This window comes from Phocoena phocoena, chromosome 4, assembly GCF_963924675.1.
Source record: "Phocoena phocoena chromosome 4, mPhoPho1.1, whole genome shotgun sequence".
In the NCBI taxonomy this organism is placed as follows: Eukaryota; Metazoa; Chordata; class Mammalia; order Artiodactyla; family Phocoenidae; genus Phocoena; species Phocoena phocoena.
The window spans coordinates 20,805,098-20,820,697 of record NC_089222.1 but is presented as its reverse complement, the minus strand read 5'-3'; the positions used below and the strand labels follow the sequence as shown (position 1 = coordinate 20,820,697).

Below are 15,600 nucleotides of genomic sequence, written 5' to 3'. Positions count from 1 at the left end.
GAGTCTCAATTGCGAGAGGCGGCGTCTCAGTTAAGGTTGGCGGGATCTGAGCGATCAGTCGGGTCTTCGTTGTTCGGCCTGGGCTGGCTCTGGTTTAGGCGGTTGCGGGCAGCGTTCCCTGCCTCGGGCCGGCAGCATGCGGGTGGCTGTGGCCGGCTGCTGCCACGGCGAGCTGGACAAGATCTATGAGACGCTGGCGCTGGCGGAGCGGCGCGGCCCGGGACCGATAGACCTTCTGCTATGCTGCGGCGACTTCCAGGCTGTGCGCAATGAGGCCGACCTGCGCTGCATGGCCGTGCCGCCCAAGTACCGCCACATGCAGACCTTCTACAGGTGAGGGGCGTGGCTTGGGCCCGGGCCCCCGCGGTGCGAGGTGTGACTAGCCAGCGGTGGGGGCTGAGAACCCGGGCTGAGTTGGAATCCTGTCTGCCACTGACCAGCTGTCTCTCTTAGTTCCCGTCTTTGTTTACGCTGTGTGTCTAGGAACTGGCGCTTAGTAAATGTCACTTTTCTTCTTTCCATTCATCTGTTTTGTTTCGGAAGGGATCGCAGCTTGAGGGGAAAATCTGGAGGAAGAAACTGACAGGTTAATCTACTTTATGCTTAATAGGACTCTGGGACTACTTCATTTATTGATCTAGGAGTTTTTTTTTTTTTTTTTTTTTTTTTTTTTTTTGCAGTACATGGGCCTCTCACTGTTGTGGCCTCTCCCGTTGCGGAGCACAGGCTCCGGACGCGCAGGCCCAGCGGCCATGGCTCACGGGCCCAGCCGCTCCACGGCATGTGGGATCTTCCCGGACCGGGGCATGAACCCGTGTCCCCTGCATCGGCAGGCGGACTCTCAACCACTGCGCCACCAGGGAAGCCCGATCTAGGAGTTTTTATTGGACGCTTGCTATGTGCTAGTCCTCATTCTAGAAACTAAGGTTGTTGCAGTGAACTGACAAAAGTTTTTGACCTCATTGAATATACGTTGTCTTGAACCCAAGGTGGCGGCCCTGAATCATTCTTAAGGACAAGGATGGACAATTCGTTTAGCAAGGACTTAACTTTTTATGATGAGCTCAAGTTTTTTTTACTTCGGACCTTATTTTGCTTTTCTCCTATGCCTAATAGTACAGGCATGCCCAATTGCTTTTCTGTATGTCTCGTTTCTGCTATGCCAATTGACAACTTTACCCTTATGTTCTAGGTATTACTCTGGAGAGAAGAAGGCCCCAGTTCTCACAATTTTCATTGGGGGTAACCATGAAGCCTCAAATCATTTGCAAGAGTTACCCTATGGTGGCTGGGTAGCACCAAACATTTATTATTTAGGTATGTGTTCGTGGGTAATTTCTTGGTCTGATGGCATGGAGGAGCCTGTCAGGATTTATCAGTTGATCAGCATCTTGAAATGTATGGCATTTTGGGAATGTCTCTTGATTGAAATAATCATGAAAATTTAATTAAAATAGTTCATTTAAGTAGGTAATCATGAAAATATGTCCGTGCATCATCTCCTGCTTTAAGCAATACTTAATATAACTGCAAAGAGCTTCTGTATGATTTACAATCCCTTAATTTTTTTCTTACTCTAATTATTAAATTTTTAAAAATGAACTTTTTATAATGGAAATATTTAAACATACACAAAAGTAGAGAATAGTATAATGAATCTCTGTACCTATTAAACAGCTTTAACAACAATTACTGTTCTGCCATCCTTCTTTCAACCCACTCCCTGCCTAAACTCTTTTGTGGGAGGAGGTGACCCGAGTATTTTATCTTATTTTTATCTATTTATTTTTTAATATTTTATTTATTTATTTATTTGGCTACGTCGTGTCTTTAGTTGTCGCACGTGGGATCTTCCTTGCGGTGGGCAGGCTTCTCTCTAGTTGTGGCACCTGGGCGCTCTGGAGCTCCAGAGTGCGCTGGCTCAGTAGTTGCGGCATGCGGGCTCTAGGGGCTTAGGGGCGTGTGGGATCTTAGTTCCCTGACCAGGCTCAATCCCATGTCCCCTGCATCGGAAGGTGGATTCTTAACCACTGGACCACCAGGGAAGTCCCAACTGGAGTATTTTAAAACAAACCTCAGCCATCGGATTATTTCACCTGTAAATACTTTAGCATGTGTTTTTAAGTGATGAGGATTTTAAAAAATACCACAACTACAGTACCATGATTATACCTATTACCTGTCATTATCTGTTGCCTAGTTCAAATTCAGATTTCCCTGATTATCACAAAGATGTCTGTTTTACAGTTGACTTGTTCAAGTAGGATCCTAACAAGGTCCACACTTTCATTTGATTGTCAAGATTCTGAAGTCTCTTAGACTATAACTGCCCCTTTTCGCACTCTCTTCTCCCCCAACCCCCATGCTGTTTATTTGTTGAAGAATGTGGGAAATTTATCTGGCAGAATTTCCCACATTCTGGGTTGTTTAACGTGTTCCTTTTATCCTCTGCATTGCTTATAATCTGCATTTAGATTTATAGACCTGATTAGGTTCAGATTCAGTTTTAGTCCTTTCATCTCTTTATTTAAATGTTTATAGGTGTTTCTAGTGATGACATTATAACTTCAGAAATTTAATTTCTCTATGTCATTACTGATGGATCATCTTTTGACAACTGTAGTATTGTGAAAAGGTGAAATTGTCTGAAGATGATCAATCAAAAATTGAAGATGATCAATCAAATGAAATAGAGAAACTGCAGGTTTCTATGTTCTATAAGTCAAAGGTATACGTTATATATACCTTATATATAACATAAATCCATCATAGGACATTTTCCCCTATTTCCCCTGCCCCATCCCCATATTCCTTTAGGTACCAAATTTATGTATGTCTGTTTCCCTCTTCACACTCCCTGTCTCATTTGTTCCTTCTTTTCTGCTCAGTCTCTTGCCTCCGTAGTCTGTCTCCCTACTCTACGTTATATGTTGTTGGCATATTTTCCTATGTAAAAGAGTTACCTCATCATGACACTTAATTTTCAAATAATTTTAAGACTGCATGTTATTCTAGGCCTCTAAACTGTTCAGTTAGTAAAGATTGCTTTAAAAAAAAAAGATTGCTTTTGCCTACAGTAATTTTATTTAACTATGTAATTTTTCAGGCTTGGCAGGTGTAGTAAAATACCGAGGTGTAAGGATTGGTGGAATCTCTGGTATCTTTAAATCTCATGACTATCGAAAAGGTATTGTTATGTTTTTTTGTTTTTTTGTTTTTTTACATTTTATTACATTCTTTTTTTAATTGGAGTACAGTTGATTTACAATGTGGTGTTAATTTCAGGTATACAGCAAAGTGAGTATTGTTATTCTGAGAATTGTTTTTAAACTTAAAACTTCCATGCCCCATAGTAACTTAAGCATAATATACAGTTGACTTTTTCATTGGATTTCTCCTATGAACTGATTAATTTATTCTTAAATTTATATTATAAAATATTTTATAAATATGAAAAAATAGAGAACACTAGAACGTATTATCTGTGTATACACCATCTAGTTTTATTTGGTATTTTGCCACTTTTAGTGTTGATTTTTAAGAAATAAAAGAGTACAGATACAATCGAAGTTCATTGTTTATCTGTCCTCAGTCCCGTCTCTCTCCTTTTATTCCTCCCTTACCTCACCAGGCAGTCACTATTCTGAATTTGGTGTTTATCATTCACTTGATTATTCTATATCATTACCATATCAGTAACAGCTTTAAACAGTGTATTATATAGAATGTTTTAAACTTCATATAAGTGTATCATTTTACATGTATCTTTCTGCAACTTGCTTCTTTGTTTAATATGTTTTTGAAATCCATGTTGATACATGTAACTCTGTCATTTAAATTTGTGAATAGTATTCCATTGTATAAATATACCACACTGTATCTGAATGAATTATACCTTGATTTTAAAGTTAAAGGAATAGCTTGGATCCACATTGATTTTAAAATTTCATGAATTAAGTTGACAGCTAGAACTTACATCCTCAGTGTAACTGTTAAATCACAAGTCTGTTCCTTGCTGCCCTGTTCCCCATGATTCTGAACTATTGTGGTGGGTCTACAGAAATAGGCCATCTTCTACATGGCAGGTGTGGGCACAAATTGGAACCACTCTTTGGAGGAAAATTAGTAACATCTGTGGAAATTATAGAAGTATTCTTAGGAGTTCTACTTCCAGGAATTTATCTACAGATATATTCCACAAGTGCAAAATGATATAAACAAATGTATTTCAGCCTTGTTTGTAATAGCAAAAGATAGGAACTAGTTAAATGTGTCATGATATAACTATACAGTGCAATGCTATGAAGTCAAAAAGAAGGAAAAAAGAAGCAGCTCTATGTGTGACTAATATGAAAAGAACTCCAAAATAAAGTGAAAAAAACAAGGCACAGAACATGTATAAATTATACTGCCACTTGTATAAAAAAAAAGGGAGGATAAAGAAATATGTATATTATATGCATAGATGACATCCCTGGAATAAAATACTGAAACCTGATTAACACTGGTTCCCTGTAGGTAGGGTTACTGATGGATGGGGGAAGGAATAGGAGAACCCTGTCCGCTTGTTTTAGCAGCTTGATTGACGTAAAATTTATGTACCATTGTAAGTACACAATTCAGTGATTTTAGTAAATTGTAGAGTTATGCAGCCTTTAGCACCATCTGGATTTAGAACATCTCTATCATGCCTAAAAGTTTTGTGCCAAACTTAATCCCTGCTCCCACGCCAGCCCTAGGTACCCACTAGGGTCTACCTTCAGGAGGAATACTTTTTACCCTACGCCTTTCTTTTTTTTCTTTATTTCATTGAAGTATAGTTGATTTACAATATTGTGTTAATTTCTGCTGTACAGCAAAGTGATTCAGTTACACATATATATACATTCTTTTTCATATTCTTCTCTATTATGGTTTATCACAGGATATTGAATATAATTCTCTGCGCCATACAGTAGGACCTTGTTGTTTATCCATTCTGTATGTAATAATTTGCATCTGCTAACCCCAAACTCCCAATCCATCCTTCCCTCACCCCCGCTCCCCCTTACCCTATACCTTTCTGATGGTATCTTTTAAATCTTAAACTATGTGACTAAACAATGTATTCCAAAATTAAATATAATTTAATTTAAAAAATCATAAGCCTCCCACTTATTTAGATTTATAGCTGGTGATCAGTTATTAGAAAATACCAGCATTTTGAGAACAGTATTTTTTAAATAAAATTTTCAAGAACCAAAAGCATTGATGACAAGCATCAGTTTTGGAGAAGTGTATGTATGTATTTATATTTGCAGTATTTAAGGGAGTTGAATATAGCTTATTTCTCTTCTTCAATTTAAGGTCATTTTGAGTGCCCCCCCTATAATGCAGCTACAATAAGGAGTATCTATCATGTGAGAAATATTGAAGTCTACAAATTAAAACAGGTATGTAAAAAGTACATTACGGCAGACTTGAAAAAATGGTAAAGTAATTCTCTACCAGAATGTATTTTGATCTGCTACTTCCAAGAAGAGCTCAATTCGGTATTTCCACAATTTGGGTCTTGAGTTGTTTTTAGGAGGTTCACAGATGAACATTTTTTAGATTTTAATGGCTATACATTTATTTTAGTGATTAATAATAAAATAAAATATTTGGTCCATGACTTCAGCTACTATTCCTTAGGGTAAGGCTAAAGAATATATATTGGAATAAAGTGATACTTGAAAGAAAGTGTTAAATATTTTATTTTAAATAATGATATTAAGTAGAAAATAATAGTGAAGATGATATGGGAAAATTGTGAAGGTGATAACTGAAACACTGGCTCAACTGGAGAGTAAATGAAGCTAGGTTTTTGTTTGTGAACCCATTAAATGTCTGACACCGGGCTAAGCAGATTTCATCCGTGATAGTTCATATAACTGTCACTCAAATTCTGTCATGCAGCATGTCCAACTTTGTCACACTAAGGGAGAGAGGCCAGAGGCTCAGATAGATAAAGTAACCTGCCCGGACTTCCCACACAGTTAAGAGCCTGCCAGAGCCCCCAGGCTGGTAGAGCCTGCCAGACTGAACTCAGGCCCTTCCCATCATAAATACAGCCTCGACTGGAACATAAAGATGTTTACAGGTATGCCCCATTCATAACAGTTACTAACCTGGAATCCTTTTTCCCTTTACTCATCTAAATCCTACTGGTCCTTGGAGACCCAGCTTAGATTTCACTTCCCAACCAGTGTTCTAGTTTAAAGTCCTCACCCTTCTCTGAATTTTTGTAGCACTTATTGCCCATACCAGCTTTTCAGTGGTTAATCATATCTATCTTACCTTTTGTATTTTCTTGAACACTTACTTAAATTATTTTAATTTAGTTGTCCAAGTATTTGCTTTGGATTACTTGACAGTATGGAGTATATTTTGTGTTCTCCCCAAGAAGACACCAGCTACCTTAAATACCTCTAATATAATTTTTGTAGTAAACAGAGAGCTTTTTTTGGTGTTTACTATGTGAGTCCCTCAGAAAAAAAAAAAAGGTTTACTGTAGGTTAGGTTTACTGTATCATTTACATTACAAGTCTCATGAAATCTGGACATTGATCTTAAAACAGTAGTTTCTTTACTAAAAGGGAAAAGAACAGTGCATGTTGTAGATTTTAGAAACCCAGTGCTAAGGACCTTAGCTGATTGGCAATCTAATCAAAGTGTGTCTCTATTGAACTGCCTTGCCACGGAAAATAAAGGTGATTTGTCAGGCAGAGAGAAAGGTGTTTCTCTTTTCCTCGATGAGTGAGTAGCTCAGTATTTCTGTGACTTCCTTAAATAAAGTGTTCTTAGAATGAATTACACAGAAATCTACAGATCTCCGTGGGTAAATGGTTGTGTGGCGGTGGAGAGAAGGGAGGGGATTGCTTTTGGTTAATCTGTTTTTAAGAGCTTTCTTTCTTTTCTTTGTCTGTTAAAGCTGAAGCAGCCTATGGACATATTCTTATCTCATGATTGGCCGAGAAGTATATATCATTATGGAAATAAGAAGCAACTTCTTAAGACTAAATCTTTTTTCCGACAAGAAGTGGAAAATAACACATTAGGAAGTCCCGCTGCCTCAGAACTTTTAGAGCACTTAAAACCTACTTACTGGTTTTCTGCACACCTTCATGTGAAGTTTGCAGCCTTGATGCAGCATCAGGTAGAAAACAAAATCCTTATTCTTTGATTTAACAAGCAGTTATTGAACATCTACGGGCTCGGCCCTATGGGCATAGTTGGAAAGTTAGAGAAAGAGATCAAAGCTAACTTTCCTTTTGTGAATAACTCAGTATCCAGTGGGGAGAAGGGACAAGCAAGCAATTATAATATAGTGTAATAAGTTTGTGACAAAAAGTGCTTAGGATACTGTGGGAACACCTAAGCCAGGCCATGGTGAGATGGGGATGTGGACAGAGAGATGAAGGGATAGAGAAGGTTTTCTAAAGGAGTTGATGGTGCCAGGAAGAAGCAGATTATCAGGGTAATCTAGGCCCAGGGACCAATGTGTGCACAGGCTGGAAGGTCTGAGAGCGTGGTGCCTTTGGGGAAGTGTAGCTGGTCCCTGGGGCTGAGGCACAGGGAGAGATGAAGCTGGAGCGAGATCATAGCTGCCTTCTGGGATATGCTCTGGAGTTTCAGTTTTAACCAGGAGGTAATGGGGAAGGTTGGGGGGCATGAAGTCAGAGTTTCATTTCAGAAGGATTAGATTGGCAGCAGCCTTGTGTGTGGATTGGAGTAATGTTAAATGGGAGGCAGAGGAGGCAAAAGATGAGGTTCTAACCTGAGGCAAAAAGGGAACACAGAGAATGAAGCAGGTTCCAGAGAGATTTTGGAAGCAGAATCATCAGGATTTAGTGACAGAGGGAGGAGTGAATCTAGAATGACTCTCAGAGTTTTCCTTTGGTAATTGCATGGGGATGGTGCTTGATGCAAAGTAGAAAATAAATACCTACTTAGAGTTAGGCTTTAATGGAACTATGCAGTTCTTCCTTTCACCTCTGATTCTGGTTGAATTCTGACTTTCCCATAAAGTATCCCATAGGAAATACGTTTAGAAAATGCTGGGTTAACAAAGTTCGGGATTTCTTCCCAGAGGCTTCTGTAGAATTTCTGAGAGTCCAGTGTGCTAATGGGCATTACCTTTCTCTGAGGTGGCGGGTGGGTTGTGCAGCGCTTCCTGAACTTACCTGACCAAACCCTTTTCTGCGGTAGAGGTACACTTTGGCGATGCTCTTCGCACACGGTCTGGAAGATTCTGTCTGAAAACATTCCTGTGGGCCCTCTCTGTTGTGGGCTTATTCTTACTCCCCGGCTTCACTGGGAGAAGAAGGCGAGGTTACTCTTGCATTTTCCTTTGGGCTGTTGCCAGCGTGATTATCCTCCTCTCACGTCCAAGTCCTCTGTTTCTGTCAGTCACCTTTCCCACATCTGTGTTACTCTCCTCTGTCTCTTGGGGCTCATCATGCTCTTGGATTGCTGAAGCACCTCATTTGCTACTTTTCTCTGATTCTGTCTTCTGTTGGCAACCTTGGGGACTTGTGTCTCTGAATTAATATGTTTGATCCCTTTTTGTTGCTCCTCAGCTGCCTCTGACTTCACCGGTATTCTGTCTGAGCCCTTTTACTAACACCAAAGGTCGTCTTTCCTCAGAACTGCCCTGCTGCCAGGATCTGCCCGTGATCTCTGTACATCCCACCTCTCAGTCCCTCCCCACCACTGAATTGAAACCTGGTCCTCAGCAGGGTGTCCCATCACTTGCTTCCTTGTCTTTCTTTCTCCATGTGCCTTGCTGGTTTTTTTTTGTTTTGTTTGTTTGTTTGTTTGTTTTTTTTGTGGTACGCGGGCCTCTCACTGCTGTGGCCTCTCCCGTTGCGGAGCACAGGCTCCGGACGTGCAGGCTCAGCGGCCATGGCTCACGGGCCCAGCCGCTCCACGGCATATGGGATCTTCCCGGACCGGGGCATGAACCCGCGTCCCCTGCATTGGCAGGCGGACTCTCAACCACTGCGCCACCAGGGAAGCCCTGCCTTGCTGTTTTTAGTGAGTCACTTTTTACTTCTTCCAGCGGACCTTCATGTTTGTGATCCTCCCATGTTTCTTTCTGCTGGTTCACTTTTTAAAAAAGAACTTTATTGGAGTATAATTTCCATATCAAAAAATTCACCTGTTTTAAGTGTAGAATTCAGTGATTTTTAGTAAATTTCCAGAGTTGTGCAAACATCATATAATCCAGTTCTAGAACATTGCCATCACCCCAAAAGATCCTTTGTGCCTCTTTGCTGTCAGTCTTTGTTCTGTCAACATTCAGCTCCAGGCAACCACTAATCTGTCTTGTCTCTATGGATTTGCCTTTTCTGAACATTTTATATAAGTGGAATCACAAAATACATAGTCTTTGGTAACTGGTTTCTTTCCTTTACTTGCTTTTGAGGCTCATTCTTGTTGTCGCATGTGTCAGTGTTTCTTTCATTTTTATTGGTGAATAGTATTTCATCCTATGGAATATATATATATATATATATATATATATTTTGGTGTTGTATCTAAGAATCTTTGCCTAACCCAGGGTTACAAAGATTTTCTCCTATGAATTCTTCTACGAGTTGTATAGTTTTAGCTCTGCCAAATTACTTTTAAGCTCTTCTGTTGTCTGATCTTTAACCTTTGTGTTATATGCTTTGGTTTATGTGTGTTATTTGCTTTGATTTAACATTATCATTACCACCATTTCTTTCCGCTTTGACTATTGTAAGGAAATTGAAGCCCAAGCTCGGAGAGTGTAAGTGCCTTGCTTGTCATTGCACAAGGGGGTATAGAGCTAACTTGTTTTGGAAAAGTAACCATTGTTCCTTTGACACACAACTTAGGGGATTGGGTAATGGAGATTATTTCCATCCTTTTCAATGTCTGAATTGCTTGTGATGTTTTAACATTCTTTCTTAAATCATGGTTCATATTGTCTAGGCCAAGGATAAAGGACAGTCAGCCAAAGCAACCAGATTTCTAGCCCTGGACAAATGCTTACCACACAGAGACTTTCTTCAGGTAAAAAGAAAATGAAATAACTTTGCAATATAGTTTTACTCTTCCAGTGATTAAAAAAAAATTGTCTCCTTGCAGAAATTATTGGTGCTGTTTGTAATTTATGTGTTCTGAGATTTCTTTGGGAATGTTTAAGTTACATTCATGTTTTTGAGCTACTAAATTAAATTCCTTTCAAACTTTACTGTCATATTGACATTCTTAGAATATTAAAAATAGATATGTACTTCTTAAAATCACCAATTTCTTCTTGTAGGTAATAGAAATAGAACACGACCCCAGTGCTCCAGATTACTTGGAGTACGATACTGAATGGCTCGCCATTCTCAGGGCTACTGATGATCTTATTAATGTGAGTGAGCGCCTATGGAATATGCCTGAAAATAATGGCCTGCATACGAGGTGAGTCTGACCTTATTTAGGATTTTCCCTCTCCATTGTATGCACAGTTTTTGTCCCCTTATTATTTTTTTAAATCAAGGGAGTTATTGCTACAATTCAGAGTTTACTGACTGGTATGAAAATTGCCAGTTTTCCGTCCGAGAGATCCAAGAAAATAGATTGCTGAGCACCAACCCGATACGTGTGTAAGTGCGCCAAACTATAAGCGCACAAGTGCGTGAAACTTTAAGACCGTGGAGATTTGGTTCACACATTAAAATAATTTGTACTTGTTTTAGGGAGTGAGTTAAGGACAGCTTTTTCTAAGAATTGTTTTAATCTCGGAATGGTCCTTTGCTAAGTTAACTATAATTTTATGAAGTGGAATTCTGAAATGTGGTTTACTTTTTAACGCACCTGCCGTCCATAGTTAGATCTCATCATTTGTTGTCCAAGGCTGATAAAATATAAAAAGCTATTGTTTTGGACTTTTCTAGGTGGGATTACAGTGCAACAAAAGAAGCCATGAACGAAGTATTGGAAAAATTGAATCATGACCTCAAAGTTCCATGTAACTTTAGTGTAACGGCTGCTTGTTATGACCCTAGCAAGCCACAGACACAAATGCAGTTGGTTCATAGGATCAATCCTCAGACTACTGAATTTTGTGCCCAACTTGGCATCACTGATATTAACATCAGGCTTCAGAAGGCCAAGGAAGAACAGCACTTGTGTGGTGGCTATGAAGAGCAGGATGACGTGCAGAGTAATGACTCTGGAGAAGACCCTAGTGAGTATAACACAGACACATCTGCCCTGTCCTCTATTAATCCAGACGAGATAATGTTAGATGAAGAAGAGGAATATGATGATAGTATTGTAAGCGCACACAGTGACATGAATACACCGTCTGTAGAACCATCTTCTGATCAAGCTTCTGACTTTTCCGCAAGCTTCTCTGACATCAGGATCTTGCCAGGTTCCATGACTGTATCTTCCGATGATACATCCGGTTCCCCAGTTGGCAAGGAGGGGAATCGCGGTGACCCTGTGGAGTTGGGGGATGGAAAGGACTTAACCAAGGTGCCGTTGAAGAGGCTGAGTGATGAACATGAACCTGAACAAAGAAAGAAAATCAAGAGGAGGAATCAAGCCATCTATGCTGCAGTGGATAACGATGATACAGCCTAAGACAATTTACTTGTTTTAGTGTTATATGTAGATATGTGATTTTTGAGACTATATTTTTAGAGCTGGATCTTTGACTCAAGACTTAACTTTGTAATAATGAAGTTACATAAATTTTAGTTAGGTATCGACTTTATCTTTAGGCCTTTGTATGTTTCAGATAAAAAGAATATTAAAATTTCATATATTTACTTGATTGAGTACCCCTTTTTCTGAGAACATATATTATTCACTTTCAGTTTTTTCAGCAAGCACTTATTGAACACCTACTTTGTACCAGGCACTCTTCCATAAGATGGCACTACAAAGATGAGTAAGACAGGGGTTTTTACCTTCATAGAGTTACTATCACTGTAAATATTTTGGTGTATAAAGTATGGCATATTTTGTTTTACAGTTAAGTCATTATTGTATATATACTTATATATGCTCCCTTTTCATTTATTATAAATATTTTCTCTGGTCAGCTCTTAATGTCTATCGAATATAATTGAAGCTGAAGAGGGTAGATAAGATTTCAGGAAATAAGTACTAAACATTGGCAAACATAAAATCTTATACTTAGTTGATGAGATTAATATAACCCTGCTGACTTTTACATATTATATTTTAGCTTTAGCTTTAATTTTAATGTGACTATACAGGTCATTTGGGGCACAGTTCAGCTTAGTATTAATTACTAGCAGGGAATAAAATAGATAACCAACAGGGACCTAGTGTACAGCACAGGGAACTATACTCAGTATTTTGTAATAACCTCTAAGGGAAAAGAATTATCCTAGTAGAGATGGAAAGTGAAAGTAATTTCTGTAGAAGGAATAGTGTTATCGAGGGACTACTGGTTCAGATGGTTTCAGGAGAAACTACCAAACCTTTTAAAGGTAACCACTAATATTATGCAAAGTGTTCCAAAATATAGAAAATGAAGGAAAGTTCAGTTTCTTTTCATGACGCTAATGTAACATTGATACCTAAATCTGACAAAGATTGCGCAAAGAAACCACAAACCAGTCTCACATATGAATATTGAGTCCCAATTGAAGTCCTAAATAAAATATTAGCAAACAGAATCTATAGCACATTTTAAGATACAGCATGACTGATACAAAGATAGTTCAATATTAGGAAGTCTGTTCATATAATTCACCCAGTAATAGATCTAAGGACAAACAATGCAACACTCATTTCTGATTTTTTTTGAAAAGTAAAATCTAGCATCTTGTTTAAAAGGGAAATACTATAAGCATTCCCATCAAAGGAAAGTAAGAGCAAAATCAAGGAACAAGATACCCACTACCTCCTTTATATTTTAATATTGGTGAAAACAGTGAGGGGAATCAGAATTGTAAAGGCAGAAGCATCTCTATACAGATGACCTGAATGTTTCGTTGGAAAACACCAGAATATTAAAACTAAAACTAAGATACCACTAAAGTAATATGTAGATAAAGTAATACAGCAAAGTAATGATATGAACTGAACATACAAATCAATAGTTTTCACATACACAATTACTAGTGAGTGGCATGATATAAGCAAAACAACAAAAATACTTAATGAGAAGCGCATAAAACCTGTAATGAAAACTTTAAAATGCACCCGAAAAATGCAAAAGTAAACGAGCTAATAGAAAATCATCTCTTATTCCTGGATAGATAAACTCAACATTTTAAAGATGCCAATTCTCAAGTTAACATATAAATTTAACATCCTAATCAGAATATCAACACATGTTTTTTGTTTGTCTTTCTGGAGCTAGACAAGTTGATTTTAATGCTTGTGGATAAATAAGTTAGAACAGACAGGAAAATCCCCTGCAAAGAGTAATGGACATATGCTGGGCATAACAGCTATTAAAACGTAATACAAAGCCTCTACAGTAATTAAAACAACATAGTACCGGTTCATTAGAGGACAGGCCAATGGAACAGAAAGATAAGAAATAGGCCCAAACATATATAAGAGTTTAGTATAGTGTTTAAGTGACATCTCAAATCACTGAGGAAAAAGATGACATTTTAAATAAATAGGATTGGGCCTTGGGAAAGAAACTTTTTTTTATATACCAAAATTAACTCCAAATAGATCAGAGATATACATGTGAAGAATGAAACCATATAAATACCAGATGAAAACATGGGTAAATTTCCTTTTAATCTGGAACTGAGGAAAAAGCCTTTGTAACTGTATCTCAGAATCCAGACACAGTAAAAGACTGACACATTTTTTTGTTTTTTTGCGGTACGCGGGCCACTCACTGTTGTGGCCTCTCCCGTTGCGGAGCACAGGCTCCGGACGCGCAGGCTCAGCGGCCATGGCTTACGGGCCTAGCCGCTCCACGGCATGTGGGATCTTCCCGGGCCGGGGCATGAACCTGTGTCCCCTGCGTCGGCAGGTGGACTCTCAACCACTGTGCCACCAGGGAAGCCCAAGACTGACACATTTTGACTATATGCAAAAATAGATAACTTTTGCACAGCAAACAAAACAAAACACCATAAACAATATTAAAAGATAAATGACAAACTGGAAGAATGTATTTGCAACTCATATCACAGACTCATCCTTCCAAAATATAAAGAACTCTTTATATAGACTCAGTAATTAAACTTGTAGGAATAGGTCCTAAAGATACATCTCCAAAATAAAAGAAAGCATAAGCACAAGAGTATTCATTGTAGCATTATTTGTAATAACGAACCATTGGAAACAGTCTAAATGTTCACCAGGAGAAGATTGGTTGAACAAATACCTGGTGGAGTAACACACAGCTTTAAAAAGAATGGGAGGGGGGCTTCCCTGGTGGTGCAGTGGTTGAGAGTCCACCTGCTGATGCAGGGGACACGGGTTCGTGCCCCGGTCCGGGAAGATGCCACATGCCGTGGAGCGGCTAGGCCCGTGAGCCACGGCCGCTGAGCCTGTGTGTCCGGAGCCTGTGCTCTGCAACGGGAGAGGCCACAACAGTGAGAGGCCTGCGTACCGCAAAAAAAAAAAAAAAGAATGTGGGACAAAAAACCATGTACATAAATGTTTATAGCAGCACTATTCTTGACAGCCAGATAGTAGAGGTAACCCAAATGTCCATTCAACTGATGAATGAATACATAAAATATATACCCACACAACAGAATATTATTCAGCAATAAAAAGGAATGAAGTACATATGCTACAACATGGATGAAACTTGAAAACATTATGCTAGGTGAAAGAAGCCAGATACAAAAAAAAAAAAAAGAAAACACATGTTGATTGATTTCCATTTATACGAAATGTCCCAATTAGACAAATCCATAGAAACAGAAAGTAGATTATTGGTTGCCCAGGGCTGGGGGAAGGGAATGGGGGGTAATGAAGAATGACTGCTAATGGATATGTGATTTTTTTGGGGGGGTGACAAAAATGTTCCCAAATTAGATTACGGTGATGGTTACACAACTCTGTGAATGTACTGTAAATATGAAAACCATTGAATTGTACACTAAAAAAATGGGAGATTCTCATGAACTGATACAGAGTGAGTTTTAGGTTATACTAAGTCAAATCAAGGTAGAGAGCAGTGTATATTTTCTGTGTGAGAAGGAAATTTCCTTGCTTTGCTTTTTTTCTTTTAGTTTTGACTTTGTAAAACATCTACATGTTTCAAAAGTCAAAACTTTTGAAAAACTGAAGTATAGTTGATTTACAATATTGTTAGTTTCAGGTGTACAGCAAACTGATTCATATATATATATGTATACATACACATATATATCTTCAGATTATTTTCCATTATAGGTTATTATAAGATATTGAATATAGTTCCCTGTGCTTTACAGTAAATCCTTGTTGTTTATCTATTTTATATATAGTAGTATGTATCTGTTAATCCCATATTCCTAATTTATCCCTCCCCATCCCCTCTTTCCCCTTTGGTAACCATAAATTTGTTTTCTATGTCTGTGAGTCTGCTTCTGTTTTGTAAATAAATTCATT

The 15,600-nt window shown here is 38.5% G+C and overlaps 1 protein-coding gene across 2 annotated transcripts; it reads left to right on the top strand.

Moving 5' to 3' along the window:
• Nucleotides 1-11,824, top strand: DBR1 (debranching RNA lariats 1). Of its 2 annotated transcripts, XM_065876486.1 has the most exons (8): nucleotides 1-333; nucleotides 1,193-1,317; nucleotides 3,107-3,187; nucleotides 5,347-5,432; nucleotides 6,953-7,177; nucleotides 9,982-10,062; nucleotides 10,316-10,461; nucleotides 10,938-11,824. In XM_065876486.1, the coding sequence occupies exons 1-8, from the start codon at nucleotides 137-139 to the stop codon at nucleotides 11,629-11,631; spliced, it is 1,635 nt and encodes a 544-aa protein (XP_065732558.1). In that variant the 5' UTR covers nucleotides 1-136; the 3' UTR covers nucleotides 11,632-11,824. The 2 variants fall into 2 exon arrangements, with proteins under 2 accessions (XP_065732558.1, XP_065732559.1); XM_065876487.1 differs by lacking the exon at nucleotides 3,107-3,187 and having other exon boundaries at nucleotides 109-333.
• The last annotated feature ends 3,776 nt before the right edge of the window (nucleotides 11,825-15,600 follow it).

Coding starts and splice junctions, on each gene's coding strand:
- DBR1 (XM_065876486.1), top strand. CDS start 137: ATGCGGGTGGCTGTGGCCGGCTGCTGCCACGGCGAGCTGGACAAGATC. Junction 7,178..9,981: donor CAGCCTTGATGCAGCATCAG/GTAGAAAACAAA, acceptor CATATTGTCTAG/GCCAAGGATAAAGGACAGTC. Junction 10,063..10,315: donor CACACAGAGACTTTCTTCAG/GTAAAAAGAAAA, acceptor TTCTTCTTGTAG/GTAATAGAAATAGAACACGA.